This window comes from Erpetoichthys calabaricus, chromosome 9 (assembly GCF_900747795.2).
Source record: "Erpetoichthys calabaricus chromosome 9, fErpCal1.3, whole genome shotgun sequence".
Lineage (NCBI taxonomy): Eukaryota > Metazoa > Chordata > Cladistia > Polypteriformes > Polypteridae > Erpetoichthys > Erpetoichthys calabaricus.
Genome location: NC_041402.2, coordinates 87158843 through 87179511, shown reverse-complemented (window position 1 = coordinate 87179511; position 20669 = coordinate 87158843). Strand labels below are relative to the sequence as shown.

Genomic DNA, 20669 nt, shown 5'->3' with positions numbered 1-20669 from the left:
TTTAACATGTCCAGAGTTACACCACCGTGTATTAACATAGAGAGCGAGTCCTCCTCCTTTGTGCTTCCCACAGGTACTTGCGTCTCTGTCCGCTCTAACTGTGCTAAACCTGGGTAGCTCCACATTAGCATCTGGGATGGTGTTAGTTAGCCACGTTTCGCAGAAACACAACAAACTGCATTCTCTGTAGGTTCTGACATTTTTTACCAGCGCAGCCAGTTCGTCGATCTTATTTGAGATTTCACATTTAAGCAATATGACAAGATTTTCTGTACGTAACCAAAACTTTTTTCATGGGATGCACAATACTGGCTTTGCATATAGTGTAATTGTAGTCTTTATGAATAAATTATCAATTTATATGCAACTATTGGTTTGTATGTGCTTGTAATATTTAGTATATAACAGCTTTCCAAATCAACAGTTACTCATGAATGGAAACTTACATACTATTTATTTAGATATGGTAAGATCTCAACAATGAAAATGAAGACTAAAGATACACAAAAAGAGCCTATAAATGAAACCTAACACTTCTGGCATAAGTGAATAGGCAACATAGATTCTATAGAATTATTTTCTAATTTTAATGTTGGGAATCTCTACTGACATTCCTGAAAAAGAGTCGTTAATAACCACATATTTATAGTAAAAAAAAAAAAAAAAAATTCTGTTTCAGTAATTGAAATTAGGTATGTAGAACTTGCCAGGAAAAACAAGGGAAATGCTTGCCAAGGTTTTCATAGCTGAGAGGCTTAATTCATGTTCCTCTAGCTCAAACAAATTTCCCATGGTTGTTATATCTTCTAGCAGAGATACAGACCATTGTTGTGACTTGAAAATGAAACATTCCTTTTTTTTCTTAAACTATTCTACAAATGGTATGCAGCATGCAGAAGTACCTAACAATATATTAATGTTTCTTATGTTTTAGAGTACTGCTAATTTTACTTTTTCCCTTTCCAGTATGCTTTATTCTGTCAAAGTTAAGAGTACAGCAAAATCTCCCACAGAAATTTCAGGAAAAACTCATAACAAAGCATGTGTGAACCTTCAAAGACTTTCTACAGTTAAATTTAGTTCAGTTTATTCTTATATACATTAGCAATCTTCAATGAAGCCTGAATCAAAGATTCCCAAACACAATTAAAAAAGGAATAAAACTGAAAAAATGAAATATTTACATTACTTTTAACCCTTTAACCACCAACTCCCTAAATATTCCCCACGCCAGGCGAAATCTGAACAATTTTCGTTTTTTTACTTTTTTACATTTTTGTTACATTTTTTACATTTATTCAAGCAGTATTGACCACTAAATGTTGTGCAAGTTCTAGAAATGGGCAAACACATAATAAAACACAAAAATGTACCTTTTCTCAGGCTTCCACAACAATAAACTTTCATCAACTGTAACTGACGGTCCTGGCATGTAGGGCAACTGAAATGCTTCAAATAAATGGTCAATCAAAGGACGTAGCTTGAACAAGCGGTCGCGGTTTGGATCTTTCTTATCTGGCTCATTTCTGTTGTCATTCAAATGAAAGAATTTCAGCAGCAAAGAGAATCAGTTACGTGTCATGACAGCTGCAAAAATAGGTGTTGCATACATAGGCTCTGTAGACCAGTACATCTCAATATCTGGTTTTCTGATTATTCCCATCAACATCAAAATCCCAATGAATTTTTTCATTTCGTTTTCATCAGTGTCTACCCAAGCACGAACACGGGAAATGTGGAGGTAAATTGGGATTTTTCTCAATAAACTGTGCTGCATACAGATTTGTCTGATGAGCAAAATGTCTGATCAAATCAGGTGACACCAACAGCTCATAAAACTGCTCAGCAGTATAATTGTTTACATCAACAATAAAGCCACACGTTGCCTCAAACGGATGCAGAAAAGGTAGTTCACCTCGGGCAGCAGTCCAGTTGAGATGCTGGGGATACACCCACTCATCGCCATCATCCGATGCGCCGTCATTCACAGTATCATGCAGCGCACGTTGCTGATCATCATTGTCGCTAAAATCTTCTTCAGAACTGCTACAATCATGATCAGAATTATTGTCCAAAATCGCCTGCAAAACCTCACTTGAAGTCAGTTTACGTTTCGCCATATTCACAGCTTTCACTTTCGAATCACATCACGTGATCGGCCAATACAAGCGCAGAGTTGTCGAAATACAATAATACCCATGCCAAACTGTCAGTTATACTACGCGCCAGGCATTCACATAACCACAGGCAAATGTGCCGGATAATTCCGGCAGTAAGGCGTCAGCATTAAAGCTACGATGCCGGATATATCCGGCAGAGGGCGGTTAAGGGGTTAAAGCAGTTTTACGTTATTTTTAATCATCTTTAAAACATGATCAAAACGACATCTGTAATTGAGTACCCAGAATGAGAAACTTCTTCACTAAAAGGAGTCACACACATGCGCATGGGAAGCAGCTAAAGGGCTCAAAAGAAGTAGTTCCATGCCAAAGCAGGGGATGGAATAGTGCATTAATCATCTCTCTTTTGTCCCTGTGGACCAAACACGGGAAATCCCACCTGGACTTGATGAAGTCAATTCCGGTTCCAGGCCCGATGATGTCACTTCTCCTGCCTGACTTTAAAAACTACCATATTCCTTCTGCCAATCAGTTCTGTTTTGGACTAGTATCTGTAAACAACCTTGCATTTATCTTTTTTTTGCCTATTTTGCAGCCATACTTCAACTACACGGGAGGCTGCATCAAACCTTTTTCTGTGTCAAGGCGTATTCTTTCTACATTGGCATAGTCAGCAGGATGAAGGACTCCTCGAGGAACCAGGAGCTGGACCTGGGAGAAGCCTTGACACAGAACACCGTCAAACTCCAACAATTAAGGGCCCAAGTGGGGGAGTACTCTCCCTGAGTGGCTGGGTCTGAAGTGGTGAAACTGGAGCGAGATTAAAGCGGTTTAACACTAACCACTCCTAACAGTAATTTGGGCCTTGTGATGGACAGCAAAGCTGCCTTCATGCTGTGTATAGAGCCGGCAGAGAGGGGAGGTTCACTCTCTCGTAGTAACGTGGCAACTCCTGAGACATCGGGCGCTGAAATGTTATCATCAGGCATGATGACAGCCCGGGACGAAACCATGCCCTTTGAGGTTGATTCTGAACCTCTCTCACAGCTACATTTCCAGTATAGGCAGGTGCTGGCTTCATTCAAAAGGGAACAATGGAATGATGATTCCCTTAGATTTACAAACAATGCAGTAGTTCTGGTGAATGGCCATTGCACACAACATCCCATGCCACAGGGACCTCACTTTGTATTAAGTAATGACCTTCTTTATTGGGTGGCAGAGCACGAAGGGGAGGTATGGTCACTACTGTTAGTCCCACAAATTTACCGGTGGCAGGTCTGTGAATTGGCTCACACCAACCTCCTGTTAAGTCCACCTGAGCACTGAAAAAACTCTTGAGCAGATTAAACTCCGTTTTTATTGGCTGAGAGTCAATGAGGAGGTCCGCCATTTTTGCCTGTCCTGCCTAGAATGTCAACTATGGCAGATTGCTAGGAGGGATCATGTTCCTTTTGTTCCCATTCCCCTTATTGACATCCCCTTTAAACACATCGAGTCGACTTTGTAGGACACCTGGAACCCTCGGCTTGAGGACACAAATATATATCAGTTGTAGTTGATTACGCTACCCAGTATTCCGTAGCTGTTCCATTATGCTCAGCTACATCCAAATTCATTGCACGGGAATTGGTAGGGGTCTTTGCGCGAGTCAGCATCCCTAATGAAGTCCCAACAGTCCAGGGGATGCCATTTACCTAGGAGACGTTCAGGGAAATGGCCAAGTTACTTAGGATAAAGCATTTAAAGACCTTGGTGTATGATCCACAAGCCAATGGTCTAGTAGAGCAGTTTAATCAGACCCTCAAAATGATGCTACGAAAGGTGGTCAGCAAGGATGGAAGGATCTGGGATCAGCTTTACCCCTCATCCATTTTGCATATCAGAAAGTCCCACAAGCCTCAATGTGGTTCTCTCCATTTGAATTATTGTACGGACGACAGCCCAGGGGCATACTGGACATTTTAAAGGAAGGTTGGGAGGAGTACATTGCACAGTTACATGATAGATTTGCTAAGATTCAATCCATTCTAAAAGCCCACTTGGAGTAGGTGCAAGCAGCTCAGGTCTGCTGTTAGGACCACGGCACGTCTCTGCGGAAATTCTGCCTGGGAGATTGTGTCATGGTATTTGTTCCCACCTCCCATCCTAAATCACTAGCACATTGGCAAGGCCCGTACGAAGTTCAGGAGAGAAACAGGCTCATCGATTATTTGGTGAAACAACCAAAGAGCCGACCTAGCGAACATGTATATCACATGAACTTGCTGAAATTGTGGAAAGACAGGGGACCAGACCCCCCCCCACCTCTCCTCCCCGATTGCACATGACATTGTGACTGAGCCCGGGATGATCATCCGAGAATGCTCATATCGAGGCAAAAAGAGCAGAAGTGGAGTTGAAGATCAAGAGTATGCTGGAACTAGGTGTGATAGAGGAGAGTCACAGTCCCTGGACCAGCCCTCTTGTCTTGGTCACAAAGCCTGACAGAAGTTGGAGGTTTTGAAATGACTTCTGGAGGCTTAAGCAAGGCTCCCAATTCAACGTCTATCCAATGTCACAAATGGATGACCTCCTCCAGCGGCTAGGACATGCTAAATTATTGACCATTCTTGATATGATGAAGGGGTACTGGCAGGTTCCTTTAATGGACTCCATAATGGTTAAGACTGTGTTTAGTAACCCTAGTCGTCACTTGCAGTATCGTGTCCTTCCATTTGGGTTACATGGGGCATCTGCGACCTTCTAGCATCTGCTGGATAAAGTGCTCCGTCCTCATAACACCTATAGTGCTGCCTATCTGGATGACATAGTCATCTATTCCAACACATGGAAGGAACACCTACAGCAGGTCCAAGCTGTATTATGGGCTTTGGCAGAAGCTGGTCTTCAGCTTGACCCTAATAAGTTTTTCTTTGGGTTAAAAGAAGACAAATATTTAGGCTACCTAGTGGGACGGAGTACAGTGCGGCCACAGTTTTCCAGAATAAATGTCATATTGAAGTGGCCCTGTCCAAAGACCAAGAGGCAAGTCCAAGCCTTTCTCGGCTTAGCAGGCTACTACCACCAGTTTGTACCCTGGTTTTCAGAGAGTGGTGCTCTTTACTGAACTTACAAAGAAGGTGGAGTTACCTCTGAGACAAGAGACATATGAAATTCCTGCAGTTGCTGCTGGAAACCAAAGTTGGGTCCAACAAAGGAGCGAACAGCCTTCACTGCACACAAGCAGTCTTCCCAGCCCAGGTTAGTTACTGTCATAAGGTAAGCCACAACCAAAGTGGTACTACGGGAAACTCCTGCCAGACTGACAATAAAAAAAAAAGAATAAAAAACAAACATAGGGAAGGCATATGTATTACTTTTATATAATGCATCAAATGAATTCTTAATATATGATAAAAGGAAATCTGAAATTAAAAACACAGATAAATACAGCAGAAGATGCTTATAAAATACATATTGGTGAAAATGTATTCTTCTGTTTTTGGATCTCCTGAATCTTTGCATCTACCTAGCATCTATCTGGGCAGCAGTAGGTACAAGGCAGGAACAAACACCAGCCTGTCACATGGCATGCTCAGTTATTCACAAAATGCTAGTTTATTCATCAGTTAACGTAACATTTTTGGTTGATAGAGGAAACCAGGGTGGCCATATTCACTGTTACTCTGTGAAAAAAACCTCATAAGACTTATAATAACACCTTCTTTACTTGCTGATAGGTTTTACACATGGCTATAGAGAATATTTATTGCACTCCTTATTTTAAGTATACTTCAGCTTTGGGATTTTTTGAACATTAACTTCTAACTTCAGATCCCCACAGTATTACTTGGATGTTAAAAGTTTAGAATTTGACATTGAATTTCTTCTCCAAACAATCTATAGATGTGTTTAAATTTCTGAGATTGCTGATGTGTAGTACAACACAAATAAGCCTAACACAGAGATGTTCAATGTATGGCTCATGAGTATACAGACTATGCTTTGAGATGTCTTTCTTTACTACTTCTCAAGTAATGTAAGCCTTTCTAATTGTGTAGTCATTAGTATTAATTTAAAGATGATGGGTGTTTGATGTCCTACATCTTCTGCATCATTCATATTTTATTGGTGTTTTGTATGTTATGTGAAATGACAAAATGATTTTTACTAACATGTATTGTTTGGCAATTTCTGAGGAGTCAATGGATCTGTTCTCCTAGCGTTGTATGTCTTATATTTAAGTATGAAGTAGGCTTCCACGTGCTTTGATCTAACTGGGCATCTTCTGCATCTCAACCGGCCTGACCTTGAATGCCTATGGCCTCACTGCAGACAATGAGGTGGGAGGAAAGAGAGTACAACACATGATAAAGAAGACGGTGCCAATCGAGAGTAATTTGGGTTCCTTATATGAATGGACTAATCTAGCTGGATCACATAAACTATATGCTGAGCACTCACTTGTTGCTGCTGCTGCCTATGATCGTTGTCCGAGAAGGTCTAATCACTCAATATACCTTAGTGGCTTTTGAACGTGTGATGGTCTTCCTCTGTTGTCTTAGTAGTCAAAATGCTTTGGTCCCTGGTATAAAAACTGGTATGCTAATTTCTTCAAAATTCGTGTGAATAATGTGAGAATTTAAACTGGCAATAACAGCTGCCTGCTTTTGGACTGCCTAGCAGTTTTACAAAAGCCTTTGTTCCATTCCTGGACCTTGCCTGATAGTAAAATTCAAAGTAAAGGGAGAATACTTTTTTCACTGAAGTTTATTTTACAAGGTCAATTATGTGCAATGTCTTATCTGCTAACAGTACAAGCTGAACAGCATTTTCAAATTAGATTCTTGAAACATTCACTTAATAGTAAAATGTTCATTGAACAGAAGTAGGCTGTTTTTTTTAATTCATTTTTGTTTATTAAATTTGCAAAACCGTTTAAGGAATAGGATTTCTTTCACATTCTAACTAACACTAAAGCAAGCAGTTTATATTTAGAAACTGAGTAGACAATTATGTCATGCTTAATCTGTAATATCTGGAATGCATAATATAATTATTGTATGTGAACCAGTGAAATAATACTCAATACTTAATTTAAATCTAAAATACTACTATTTAAGCATTATCTTAATGCCTTATATCCTCACCTCCAAAAACACTGCACTGAAATTGCATATCACAATTGAACAAAATTGAATGATTCTACATTGCAATGTATTGCTTTTATTTTCCCACACATACAAAAGAACAGTGAGGCTTAAGGCAAATAACATGAAGATAATTTCCTAGTTATGTAATAATTGACATACACAAAATATACATTTTGTACAATACACATCTTATTAATGTAAACTTGTAACATGTCACTGTTAAGTACTATGTGACAATTAATGAATAATTTATTTATTTCTTCTTTCTTTAACAGCTCAGTTTAGCCTTCATTCTTAAGTCTTTCATTGTACACATTTAACTTAACCAGTGTTTTAATTCAGTGGTCAGAAACACTATTAAGTTTTTGGGAAAACGCAACTCATGTTAATACACAGACATATTACAATACTTACCAGTGAACAAGGCAGCCACCACCATTAAGCCGACTTTCATGAATAAAACTAATACATTCTTTGAAATGCTGTATCCTGAAAAATAAAGTTTTAAATAGTTTAAAATAATGTGTCACAGCAAACATTTCCGTCAGATTATTATATTTTTGAATTTTAAAACATATGTGATGCATTATGAGCATGGCAATGTGGAAAACATCTATATAAGCTGAAGTACAGCAGTATATGACATGAAGACATTCAATAGGAAAATACCACTAGTGTTTCCAGTAACAGAGAATAATACAAACATAGCATCATATCATTATTAGATTTCTTAAGATTAAATATTCATTCTCTTATTTTTTAAAGAAATGTTTTACTTAGGAAGAGTAAATTAACGTAATACCCATGAACCAACAAATACCTGCTAAATTACTGAAAAAAAATTAAATCACAAAAGCGTACTTTAGCCCCTTAGTTTCAAACTCAGAAACAATTAGCAACCAAGGGCATTCTTCAATTGCAGTTTTTTATGATGTATGAAAAGACTGCATGGAAAACATCTAAGTCTAAACCAAATTTCCGGCCAGTCACAGAGTAAATTCGTTATCTCTTCAGGATGCATAAAGTTATTTTTTATATATTTATAGTAAGTTGAGGCATGTGGATTTTTTTTGCTGCTGCTAAAGTGATGGTTGTTTTAGCCTGGGCTTAGTAACATGCATTTGAATCCTACATCTAGTAATTTTCTACTTGGAGTTTACATATTCTCCATGTGTCTGCATTGGTTTTCTTCTACATGAACATGTTACCCTCTCACATTCCTAAAAATATGCATGTTAAGTTAATTTTCAGTTACAAAATGGCCCTGTATCAGTTTGGTCACATGCCAGAGAAGGTCCAGGGATGGATTGGCTTTTTGTTGAGGACTGGTTCCTGCCTTGAACCCAGTGCCACCATGAGAGAGTATGATAACTTTTTGAAGCTAACATAGCTTGAAAAAATCCTTTTTTAAAGAAATTAAACAGTGTTTAAAAAACAACAACTTTTTCTTGAAATACTAGATCTAGTATCTAAACATTGAGAAATTCTTAAAATAAATTGCAAAATAATGCAAAGCAAAATGATTGCAAGCAAAATGTTATTATTGCTTAAGCATTTAGCACCAGACTGGGGTTAAAATAGATAAGTGGATGTCATTTCTGCTGGGATTCAAATAAAAAAAAAAACTTGTGCCTTCAGCATATTTTCCTCCTTTTCACCCTTAGATTTCCTGCATTCTTGTTACAGTAGGCACAAATTCTTGATGTAGTCATTATCTGTGGTTTTCGGACTGCTAAATGAAAAATAAGAACCTGTTTTTTTCAGAAGAAAATATATGTGACTCGCTGCTTAAAATGAAAACTAATAAAAAGAGGTCTTAATCTGAACAGTAATGGTAACACCACATTCAGAATTACAAGTTTACAATATATTTAGTTTCTAAAGTGAAAATATTTTTATTTATTTATTTATTTTTTACACAGGTACCTGAATTCATACAGTATATGCACATATGCTTGGGGCCAAAAATGTCTACAAATGGAGTAACTGATTTGGCTAGTGATGGAATGCAAACTTTAGTGGGAATTCATGACCTCAAGGATGGTTAATGAGTCCGCAGCATATCATTTACTCAGTACAGAACTGTGAAGTTGGCTTCCAATGCATGGGAACCCAGTTCCAAGATTGAAAAAAACAAAAGATGTGTTTCATAATGCACTGGCAAGATGAGAGTACCTAAACAACCTTATAGAAGCTTATAATTATTTATGTATGAGTGACCAAGGAAGCTATTGATTATGTAAAAAAACTTCACATACATTTTTCAAGTTACTTTGTGCTGGAAAAATTCCTGTAAACTACAAGCTAGCAGAAGTCATTCCACTAAGGAAAACAAAACATGAATTATTTTAACTATTAGAGAATAATAATTGCATATGTTAATTTACTGGAATAAATGTTTAAAAAAGAGAGTAGCACACAAACATTGTGTGTTTTAGTAAATAATAAACACGGTATTAAATGAGGAAATTGTATTTAATAATATAATAGAATTTTATGATGAAGCAACAAAACCATTTGATCAGAATGGGTTATATTACAATATTATTTTTTTCAGTTTTTAAGAAGCTATTGCTAAGGTGCCACATAAAGTTAGAGATCAAAATAAAATAAATGCAATTTTAACATTAAGGTTGTAGACATGTACAAAACTGGCTCAGACATTGAAAGCAAAGGATTTTGAGGCAAAGACCTTTTTCTGATATAGGTGATGCAGCATGTTTTATACCTCAGAGATCAAGGCCTAGGCCACTAATTGTTTTAGTCTATTTAAACAATCTACCTGTGACGACTTTTTTGTGTATTTAAATGATCCAGTTAAAAATGCAACTAACAAGCTGGTTAAAAATGAATTTTACATTATACCAGAAGCAATAGCAGACACCCTATATACAGTACAACAAAATCATTAAGGAGAGACATTGAAAGAATTCATACTTGGAAAGATGTGTGCCAAGTGATGCTTAATGTCAATAAATGTAATATTTCACATATAGGAAGTCATAATATTAGCTATGATTACACAATGTATTACTCTGATACTTAAAATACACCATATGAAAGAAGTATTTTTTAGCTGTAGTGGACACTTCTCCCTCCACATCCAGACAGCACATAAAACGTTATTTAGAAGGCCAGCAGGATGATGGATTTTCCAGGACACAGTCTTGAGGAAAGGGAGGTTATTCTTAAGTTATACAACTCAAACATATGAGGTGTCTCTGAAATTTACTGCTTGGTTTTGGTGTGCACATTATAAAACAGATACAGTGCAAGACAAAATCCAGAGGAGATGTATTACACTAATTCCAGGAATGCAAAGTATATGCTGGAGCAAAAAAGAATAAATGTAGATGAAAAGATGACAAGATAGAAGTGTTCAAGATTGCAAAGATAATTAGAAGGATGGATTCCTGTTAACTTTTCCTTCAACTGGAATCTGGTTAATGATGCATGTTGGTAGAAGTTTTTTCATTACTCAGAGGACCAATAAATAAATACATGGAATAAGTTACTAAGACATGTAGTAGATAGCATCATCTAAACTTCAAATCCTAACTTGATGATATTTTACAAAAGCACAATAAATAATCGACAAGCTACTGTATATTGGCTGAATGACGACTTCTCATATAAATTGTCCTTATGTTTTAATGAAATGTGCTTTACAAGAAAAGCAGGATAGTATAAACTGCATGAGCAACAGTTGAGACAGGATATAAGAAGGAAATATTTAATTACAAATAATAGAAGGGAAGGGTCAAGAGCAGGCAATGACCAAGAAAAAAAGGCAAATGCACATACTGTATAAAGTAACCAAAATTATAAGCCAGCATCAAATATCAAAATATAATGACTATTGTAATAGTACTGCAAATTAATACAACAAGACTGACAGGCAGCAACCTAGCAATGGTTATGACCTCAGAAAGCACTAGTGTTTACCCTGAGTTATGCAGAGTCAAAGCTTTACTAAGGAAATTATTACTGCAAGATGATTTTGGGTAGGTGATACGAAGACCATGCATAATACTACTTCTAATATTCCAATCTAATAATGAAAGCCTGCCTATGTAAGCATTTGCCAAAACAAATTGACATATATATATATATATTTTTTTCTTTGAATTGTTGCTATTTCATTAGTTTCACTTTTATTTCAGAACCTCTGTAAAAACAATATTTGGAATCTTTTAAGTCCAAATATGCTGAATCTTTTAAATGAGGTCAGTGAGACATGTATTTAATGACTTTGTCAGGTTAGAGATAATGAAAACTGGAATTCAAAAGATCCCAAAAAAAACATAGGTGAGAAACACATGCAGAGCAAGATACAGAATATGAAAGTAGAAAAAAACGGCAGTGTCAAAAAAAAAAAAGTAAACCTCACATTAGTGCAAAAAAAGAGAAATTATTACTCGGAGAAGTAACTAAAAGGCGAATAGAGATCAAATATATGGACACAGGTGATATGTCATAAGTATGTAAACATTGTAAGGCTTTGAAGTTTAAGTCATAGAATTTCAAAACGTGTTTTACCTCACATGCATTTATTGTTTACTTTGCAAAAAAAATTATTAACTGATGATGATGTAGATCGCTTTGTCTGTGCTTAAATTCTTAACAGAGAAACCTATCCTGAATTATCTCTAACCTGCTCTGCATATGTTTGGCCCTTTTGTTTTGTAACCTCTTCATGACGTTTTACTTTGTTTTCTACACCGCGTTTTATTTCTGACCTCGCTTTGTCCTGATTTTTTTTCATATTCTTTAACTTTCTCCACATTTGAATCGTGCAAACATTTTTTTTTTTGGAGCCTTCGAATTGCACTTCTTTCATTATCTGCTCTGCACGTGTATAGCACCAACGTTTGTGAACGTCTTTATTAAGTTCTACCTTGTCTTTTACCCTCTTAATTCTGAGCCCGATTGGACGTGTTTTGTTTCAATTCCACTTGTTACGGGCTGATAATTACTTGCCTTATGTTCTGAATTTGCACCTAGATTATCTTTTCTTTTTTCTTTCCAACGCTTTTGAGTCTCTTTTCTCCATGCTGCTTTCTTCTTTGCTTATTCGTCGTTGTTTCATTTATAACGTATTGTCCTTATACGCTTTATATGCGCCGAGACCCTGGATCTGTGTGTGCTCAAATCCTTCACAAGACTGAATGTTTTGCTGCCCTGTTGTCTTATTTGAAGGATTGTAAGTAGGGCGTGTCCTTGCAAGAATCTCATTTTCTATGTCATCGCGAGACAGTCCTGGGTCAATCTCTTGGCACAATGTCTCATGTTTACGGTCCCCGCTAGACGCACCGTGGCAAGTCTCTTTGGTCTCACGTGTCTTTTACATGTCTTCCGCGAAGATCACGTATCGAAGCCTTGCTTTTGCTTTCAAGGCAAGGATTTTTTTTTCTAATAGATATATATATATATATATATATATATATACATACACACACACACAGTACTATGCAAAAGTTTTAGGCAGGTGTGAAAAAATGCTGTAAACAAAGAATGCTTTCAAAAATGGAAGTGTTAATCATTTATTTTCATTAATCAACAAAATGCAGTGAATGAACAAAAGAGAAATCTAAATCAAATCAGTATTTGGTGTGACCACCCTTTGCCTTCAAACAGCATCAATTCTTTTAGGTACACTTGCACACAGTTTTTGAAGGAACTCGGCTGGTAGGTCATTCCAAACATCTTGGAGAACTAACCACAGATCTTCTGTGGATGTAGGCTTCCTCACATCTTTCTGTCTCTTCATGTAATCCCAGACACACTCGATGATGTTGAGATCAGGGCTCTGTGGGGGCCATACCATCACTTCCAGGACTTCTTGTTCTTCTTTACGCTGAAGATAGTTCTTAATGACTTTGGCTATATGTTTGGGGTCGTTGTCCTGCTGCAGAATAAATTTGGGGCCAATCATACGCCTCCCTGATGGTATTGCATGATGGATAAGTATCTGCCTGTATTTCTCAGCATTGAGAACACCATTAATCCTGACCAAATCTCCAACTCCATTTGCAGAAATGCAGCCCCAAATGTTCAAGGAACCTCCACCATGCTTCAATGTTGCCTGCAGACACTCATTATTGCACCGCTCTCCAGCCCTTCGACGAACAAACTGCCTTCTGCTACAGCCAAATATTTCAAATTTTGACTCATCAGTCCAGAGCACCTGCTGCCATTTTTCTGCACCCCAGTTCCTATGTGTTCATGCATACTTGAGTCGCTTGGCCTTGTTTCCACGTCGGAGGTATGGCTTTTTGGCTGCAACTCTTCCATGAAGACAACTTCTGGCCAGACTTCTCTGGTCAGTAGATGGGTGTACCTGGGTCCCACTGGTTTCTGCCAGTTCTGAGCTGATGGCACTGCTGGACATCTTCCGATTTCGAAGGGTAATAAGCTTGATGTGTCTTTCATCTGGTGCACTAAGTTTTCTTGGCCGACCACTGCGTCTACGATCCTCAATGTTGCCTGTTTCTTTGTGCTTCTTCAAAAGAGCTTGAACAGCGCATCTTGAAACCCCAGTCTGCTTTGAAATCTTTGTCTGGGAGAGACCTTGCTGATGCAGTAGAACTACCTTGTGTGTTGTTGCTGTGCTCAATCTTGCCATGACATGAAACTGTCTTCCACAACCTCACCTTGGTAGCAGTTTGGCTGTTCCTCACCCAGTTTTAAGCCTCCTACACAGCTGTTTCTGTTTCAGTTAATGACTGTGTTTCAACCTACATGTGACATTGATGATCATTAGCACCTGTTTGGTATAATTGGTTGACCATACGCCTGACTATAATCCTACAAAATCCCTGACTTTGTGCAAGTGTACCTATAAGAATTGATGCTGGTTTGAAGGCAAAAGGTAGCAACACCAAATATTGATTTGATTTAGATTTTACTTTTGTTCGCTCACTTTGCATTTTGTAAATTGATAACAATAAACAATCATTATTTATATTTCTGAAAGCATTCTTTGTTTACAGCATTTTTTCACACCTGCCTAAAACTTTTACACAGTACTATATATATATATATATAAATAAATATATATATATATAAATAAATTATATATATATAGGCTATAACAACTTATCCTCTTGACATTTTTTTGCTTTTCTATCATAACTTATTTTCTTACAATATGAATGCCTCCAGAAAAGGATCCGGTAACAAACAACCATCTTCTTTCTCACAGCTCCTCCATAGATTAACTGCTGGATGACAACATAATTACAAAATGAAAATGTGTTTGGATAAAACTGAAAATGCGTTTAAATAAAACAGTGTAAATTATTTCTTTTACTCTGCACCTCTAATATGAGGCCAGCAAGGTAGTGCAATGGTACTGCCGCTGCCTCCCAGTAAGGAGACCAGCATTCTCATCTTGGGACCTCCCTGAGTTTGCATGGGTTTCCTTTGGAAGCTCCATTTACTTCCACCAGTCAAAAGACATGCAGGTTAGGTGAATTAGCAATCCTAAACTAGCTCGTGTGTGTTCACCTTGCAATAGACTGAAACCCTGTCCAGGGTTTGTTCACTCTGTGCCCTATGCTAGCTGGGATAGGATCCAGCAAACCCTGTTCAGGACTAAGCAGTTAGAAAATGACGGTCCTCTAACATGAAACACCAGAACAAACTCTTCAAAAGCGTCACAATAATGTTAAGTGAGGTAGTAGATCAGTTATCACAAGTTATTTCTGTTAGGCTGCTTGTTCTATAACACCACAGATGTGTTGGCAGGGCATACTGATGAAACAACACATTATCGTCAAATTCCAAAAATGTCAAATCAATGTTAAAAATGATTTACATTGCTGCAGGGGCATAACTTTGAAACTATTACATGTGGCACAGTTGCAAAATGGTTTTACAACATCTGAAACTGCCTATGTAATGTAAACATTTATTCTGAAACTGTACAGTTACCTGCCATATTATATTTTAGATATTAGGTATTTGTTTTATTTTCATTTTATGTTATATGTATTGCATTTAATGAAAAAATGCATGCAACACTCAACAAACATTGTGTTTATATAAAACACCGAATAATAACTTTTATTCTGCATCTTTAATATGAAGTACCATTAGCAGACAATCTGGAAGCAAAAAGTTCACAATAATTTTAAATAAAATTATAAAAAATAAACAACTGTTTGTTCCAAGTCAATTTCTTAATTTGGAGCCTATAATTGCTTAAACATTTTTGATTCATTTTCTTTGACTCCCTTTTTAAGATTCTCATTCCTTAAATTTTTACTCTTCAAAAGGTAAAGTTACCTGCCATATTATATTTTAGATATTTCCAGTTTTAATTTGCCTCTTATTTTCTTAATTCACTGCTAGTTAATGCTGACAAAGGAGCAAACAGCTCAGTATCTAACTTAGTACTACAGTATTTACAGCTGCATGCTTTTATCCTGAAATATCTGTTTTATCTAAATATATGGAAAGAAATAGTACAGAAACAAGTGAAGAGATAAGAATTCCTTTTTGCTCTGGTTGAAAAATCATTTCAGAGATATCATTAAAAAGAAAAAATCCTACAATGTGAATGACTTGATGTAGCAAAATGAAATCAATTGAATTTAATAACAAATTCTGTTATCAGCATAGATTGACTTCTAACTAAGAAATGCACCAGCTGGACTGAACCAGAGGACCCCAGTATACAAAAGGGGTCCAATACAATACAGGGAAATTAAATATAATTTGCATACAAAAAACACGATTGTCTCCCTGCCTAGGATAGGACTTATTGACCACATAAAATTAAGAACTATAAAGAATAGTTACATTGATATGTGCCTCTTTCATTTGTTTGGTGTGCAAGGTAATTAACCTTTAAGTGGCACACCCAGAAAAACGCATTGAAAATTTTTTTTTATCATTTCTGAGGTCTGTAGGCCAAGAAAAGCAAAAATCAATAGTTTTTTCAAACACTGACCATGCAGTTTGTTAATTACAGAGGTCTACCAAACGGTAGAGGAAGCCGTTAAAGGTAAAAGTAAAAGTAACATTTATTAAATGTTTCCAACAATATCAAAGCAACATCTTTGTGTTTTTCTTTTGTTTTATTGTGAAACAAATATATTAAAAAATAACAAAATTAATAACAATATCAACATGAAAAACAGGTCTATAAAACCATAAAACAGAAACAGAGCAGTTTTTCACACTTCAGAGCGTGCTGCTGAACATGGTGCTTCAGCCTGTGTGGGGGGAAGAAAGAGAGTTTGTGTCTTGACAAATGAAACTGAAAAAACTCAATTGTTTTATGTAATGTAGCTTTAGTGTTTCCATAACCCACCTTTCTTAATAGTATTTAATTTTTTCTGGTGGTATATGAAGAAGCAGTTTTGGTTCGTGTTCAAGCACAGGAAGACTCCACATTTATGGCACTTCCACCTACAGACTCACTTTGTGCAGTAGCTACATCTCCCTCGATTGTCAGAGTGGATGGGCCAATGTGCAACGTTGTCAAATCGCACATCTGGCATTGGTTGGGATGCTCTTGCATTGGAGCTCTTTGGTTCCTCAGCAGGAGGCAAGGAAGATGGTGGCCTGCCAATTTGGGGCTTGTTGATGAGCTTGACACTTCCAGCAATACTCAAACGAAAATTTTTCAGAGGCATTGACTTCTCATGTATCAGCTGACATTCCCTCTTGTAAAGAAGCCAGGAATTTGACACGGCAAGGTCAAGTATGTAACCAAACAGTGGAAAATACCACTGCCTTGATTTCACAAGGGTCTTGTATAGGTGCACAAGCCTATCAGATAGGTCAAGGCCACCCATGTGTTCATTGTAGGCTTTGGTGAGGAATGGGCATGAAACACTGATCTTTGAATGAGCCTCCTTGCTCCATCGCTTCAAAGTGGATAAAGGCTCAACTCCACAGGCATTGCTCAGTAGGGTGACGCACTTGTTGTCCACCCATTTCACCGCGATCATCCCATCACTGGACCTGTAGTCGCATGCTCCACGACCTTTCTTCACCAGCTCTTTATCTGGCATCAGAGGAGCTCCACTAATGCGGTTTGTCCAAACTGTACCAATGCAGCTGATTCCCAGAGTGGATTTCAGCCTCTGGAACAACCCAAAACTGGTAAAATAGTTGTCACAAAACACAACAGACAGACATGGCACTGTTATAGTTTTGCACAGTGATGTCACCACTTTGGCCCCCAGAAGTAACATCTGCTCCTCCTCACTCAGGTCAACATTGAAAAATGTGGATTTCCCTTGATAAAGTAAGAGATCATGTACAATGCCACAGGAACTGGCCTGACAGAAGACTTTGAAACCCCACTTATCTGGTTTATTGGCAATGCACTGACGCAGATTCCCTGCCCGTGTGCCTTTGTATGCCACCATTACTTCATCTACACTCTGCCTGTAAGTGGATGGAATAAGGAGACACTGCTTCCTCAGCATTTCAAACAGAGGGCGGATTTTATAAAACCGATCCTGGCTGCCTTCACACTGCTCATTGTCAGTGAAGTGACCAAGTTTGCCTAACAACTTGAACCTTTTGACGGGCATAATATCAGCTACAAGGTTGTACCGTGACAGATGGTGCCAGTAATCGTCTATGGATGGGTATTCGAAAACTTCCATGTACAGCAGAATGGCCAGGAAAGATTCAATTTCATGAGAGGTGGTTTGTATGGGATCTCCAAACTTCTGGGCAGAGTACAAATTAGTGTGGTTAGAAATATGTTGAACCATCTCGTTAGTGAACATCTTCTTGAAATACTGCAGTGGTGTTTCAATTTCATCTGGGGGATCAAATGTGGAATCTGGCACAGGTATTGACTCAATTTCCTGTTTTTTCCATGGTGGCCTTCTATGATCTAACTTGCATTCCTCTTCTGGCTCTGTCATACTGACTGTTTTTAGACAGTTTTTACCTTTGTTAGCTATTTTCTTTTTTTTTGGTGGTGGTTCAACATCTTGGTCTTCATCCTCATCCAAGGACGTAAAATCATCAACATCAGAGTGATGTGCCCGTGTGGGATGGAAATCTGGGTCTGCTATTCTGTCATCGTCACTATCACTGCACCCTTCAACATCAGACAGAGCAAGGTTTTCAGGTACTAGTGCCAGTTTAGGGCATGGCCTTCTGCCATAGAATGTCCTGGTGTCCATCTACATAATATGTAAACAACACACACGGAGATGCTTTTCATGAAATATCTATCTAAAATATTGCAATAATTATTATATTGCATTATATTATAATGAATTCAGTGATTACATTGTAAAATTAGAGGAAATGTTAATGAAATAGCACTACATGTAAATGAACAGAAAACACTGCTATCTGTAGATATTTTTGGTAGCATTTATGGCAAGTACAATAATTACCCATAAACGGGCATCTCTACCATTTGGCACAGCGTTTTTAAAAAATTCCTGCATCATGAATTTTTTGTAAGGGGGGGTTTATTGTCAACCATTCGCTTAAATAACTCCTCTGAATTTACATTTTATCGAAAATATCAGCTTACTTTCGAAGCCGCTTACGGTGTATGCAACAACTTGGAAGGAGTCTTCAAAATTCTTCGTCTACGATTGATCTTGCTGAAGTGGTGCCTCTGTTTTCGCACCACAGCACCATCTGGTGTATTTTCTGAGTACTGCATGCTCTCCAAGCACGGAACTGAACGCCCAGCCCAGTGTTGTCAAAAGTCAAAGTGAACTTTATTGTCATCTCAACCATATACAAGTATACAGATAGACGACATTGCAAAGCTCAGGGTCCACAGTGTAACAACGTGATGTGCAAATAATAATTTAAAAATAGAATTAAAATTTAAATTAAAATTAAAACACAAACAAGACAAGACATTGCGCAAAGACAAGACAAAGACAAAGAAGTAGCAGCAATATTGATGTGTAAGATATGTAATATAATAAATAAATAATAAATATAGATAAATAACTATTATCATACACTGATAATTTCTGTATTAAGATATGTGTAAACAATAACAGGTCAGAATGTTTCACAGCAGAAGGATAACAAGAGTGTCAAAATACTTAAAGGTCAGTAGGAGATTTTCAGTTCTTCTCTACATGCACACTCGTCTTTGCAGGCAGTGGCTCACATGTATAAAAGTTCTCAGGTCCCAGGGGGCAGCCTGGTGTTAAGGAGTCTAACAGCTTGGGGGTAAAAACTCTCCTGCAGCCTGGCAGATCTGGCTTTGGCAACACGCAGCGCATTTAAAGAGGGGTCGTCATTTAAATGGTCTACCATTTGGTCGAGCAGGAACTTATTAAATGTGTGTATTTGTATAATAAGAGTAAACACCACCCATTTAAAAAGATAATTAATATTAATTTAAATAGTTTTAACTCTTAAGATCTGTACGAACGCTTCAGAACATACAGTAGGCTCTACAGATAAATCATGACACAATCAAAAAACAGAAGAAAAACAAGTTACTTATGTCTATGAGACTTGAAGGATTACAAAGCTAGTTCAAGGGCTCTAGGGCTCCAGCAAGGAATGGGACAATAATCAGGCTTCTCAGACGTGGATGTCCTAAAAAAACATTTCTAAGTCACAACATATGATGGATTCAAAACCTAAAAGTTTGTCACTTCGGATAGATTAAAAACTGATGTACATTAAAATTTATTCCTCTAATGTCACTATGCGAATATGGCCCTGACTGTATTCACATATATTATATATATTTAGAGAGAGAGAGAGAGAGAGAGCACATTCCCTGTACAGCATTTCATATTTATAGAAATTTATCATGGAAGCAGAAAAAGATTTTAGAAGTGACAAAAAATTATGCAGAATTTCTAAACGGAAAATGAAGAATTTACAATTATTTGGAAAAATGGTTTTTATATTTACTGCAGTGAATACTTTCTAATATTCTCAGATTTATTTTCCAACGCAAAAAGAAATGAGAAGTTAACTTCTAATCTGTAAGAAGGGCACTGAATGCTTGTTCTCAAAAAAGTGTAATCTGTGAATTTCTACAGAAGGAAAATCTATTTTATTAAACGTTAAAAGTATGGTTGTAAAACTTAATACATTTAAAAAACTACTTTTCCAAATGGAAATTTTCCATTTCATTAAAACTTAAAAACTTTAGTAGATCAAGGTCATTTAAAATACAGATTCTGTGATGAAACTACTTCACAAGCCGTTGGTTTTATTTTTAAACTAACTATGATTGTGACACAAAGTTTTTAAATAGAGTACTGTGCATATGGTGCACTTATGTTTGAAAAATGCTTCCTTCCTGTGACAGATGAAGAGACACAAAGATTGCAAAAGGGCTGAGTACCAGCTTTATGGCAATTATATAGAAAATAGTGAAATACAGCTGAACATACTCTATGTACTGTTCTCTACATAGGATATTTTCCTTTTTATTATA

The 20669-nt window shown here is 37.2% G+C and overlaps 1 protein-coding gene across 1 annotated transcript in view; it reads right to left on the bottom strand.

The window, feature by feature from the left end:
* Window positions 1-20669, bottom strand: part of dusp22a (dual specificity phosphatase 22a) — a 161938-nt gene that overhangs the window by 20449 nt on the left and 120820 nt on the right. Inside the window, exons 5-6 of the mRNA XM_028809838.2 lie at window positions 7670-7744; window positions 5253-5424 (exon numbers count right to left, since the gene is read on the bottom strand). Of these exons, the coding sequence (XP_028665671.1) occupies window positions 5253-5424; window positions 7670-7744 (247 nt within the window). The remainder of the gene's footprint in view (window positions 1-5252; window positions 5425-7669; window positions 7745-20669) is intronic.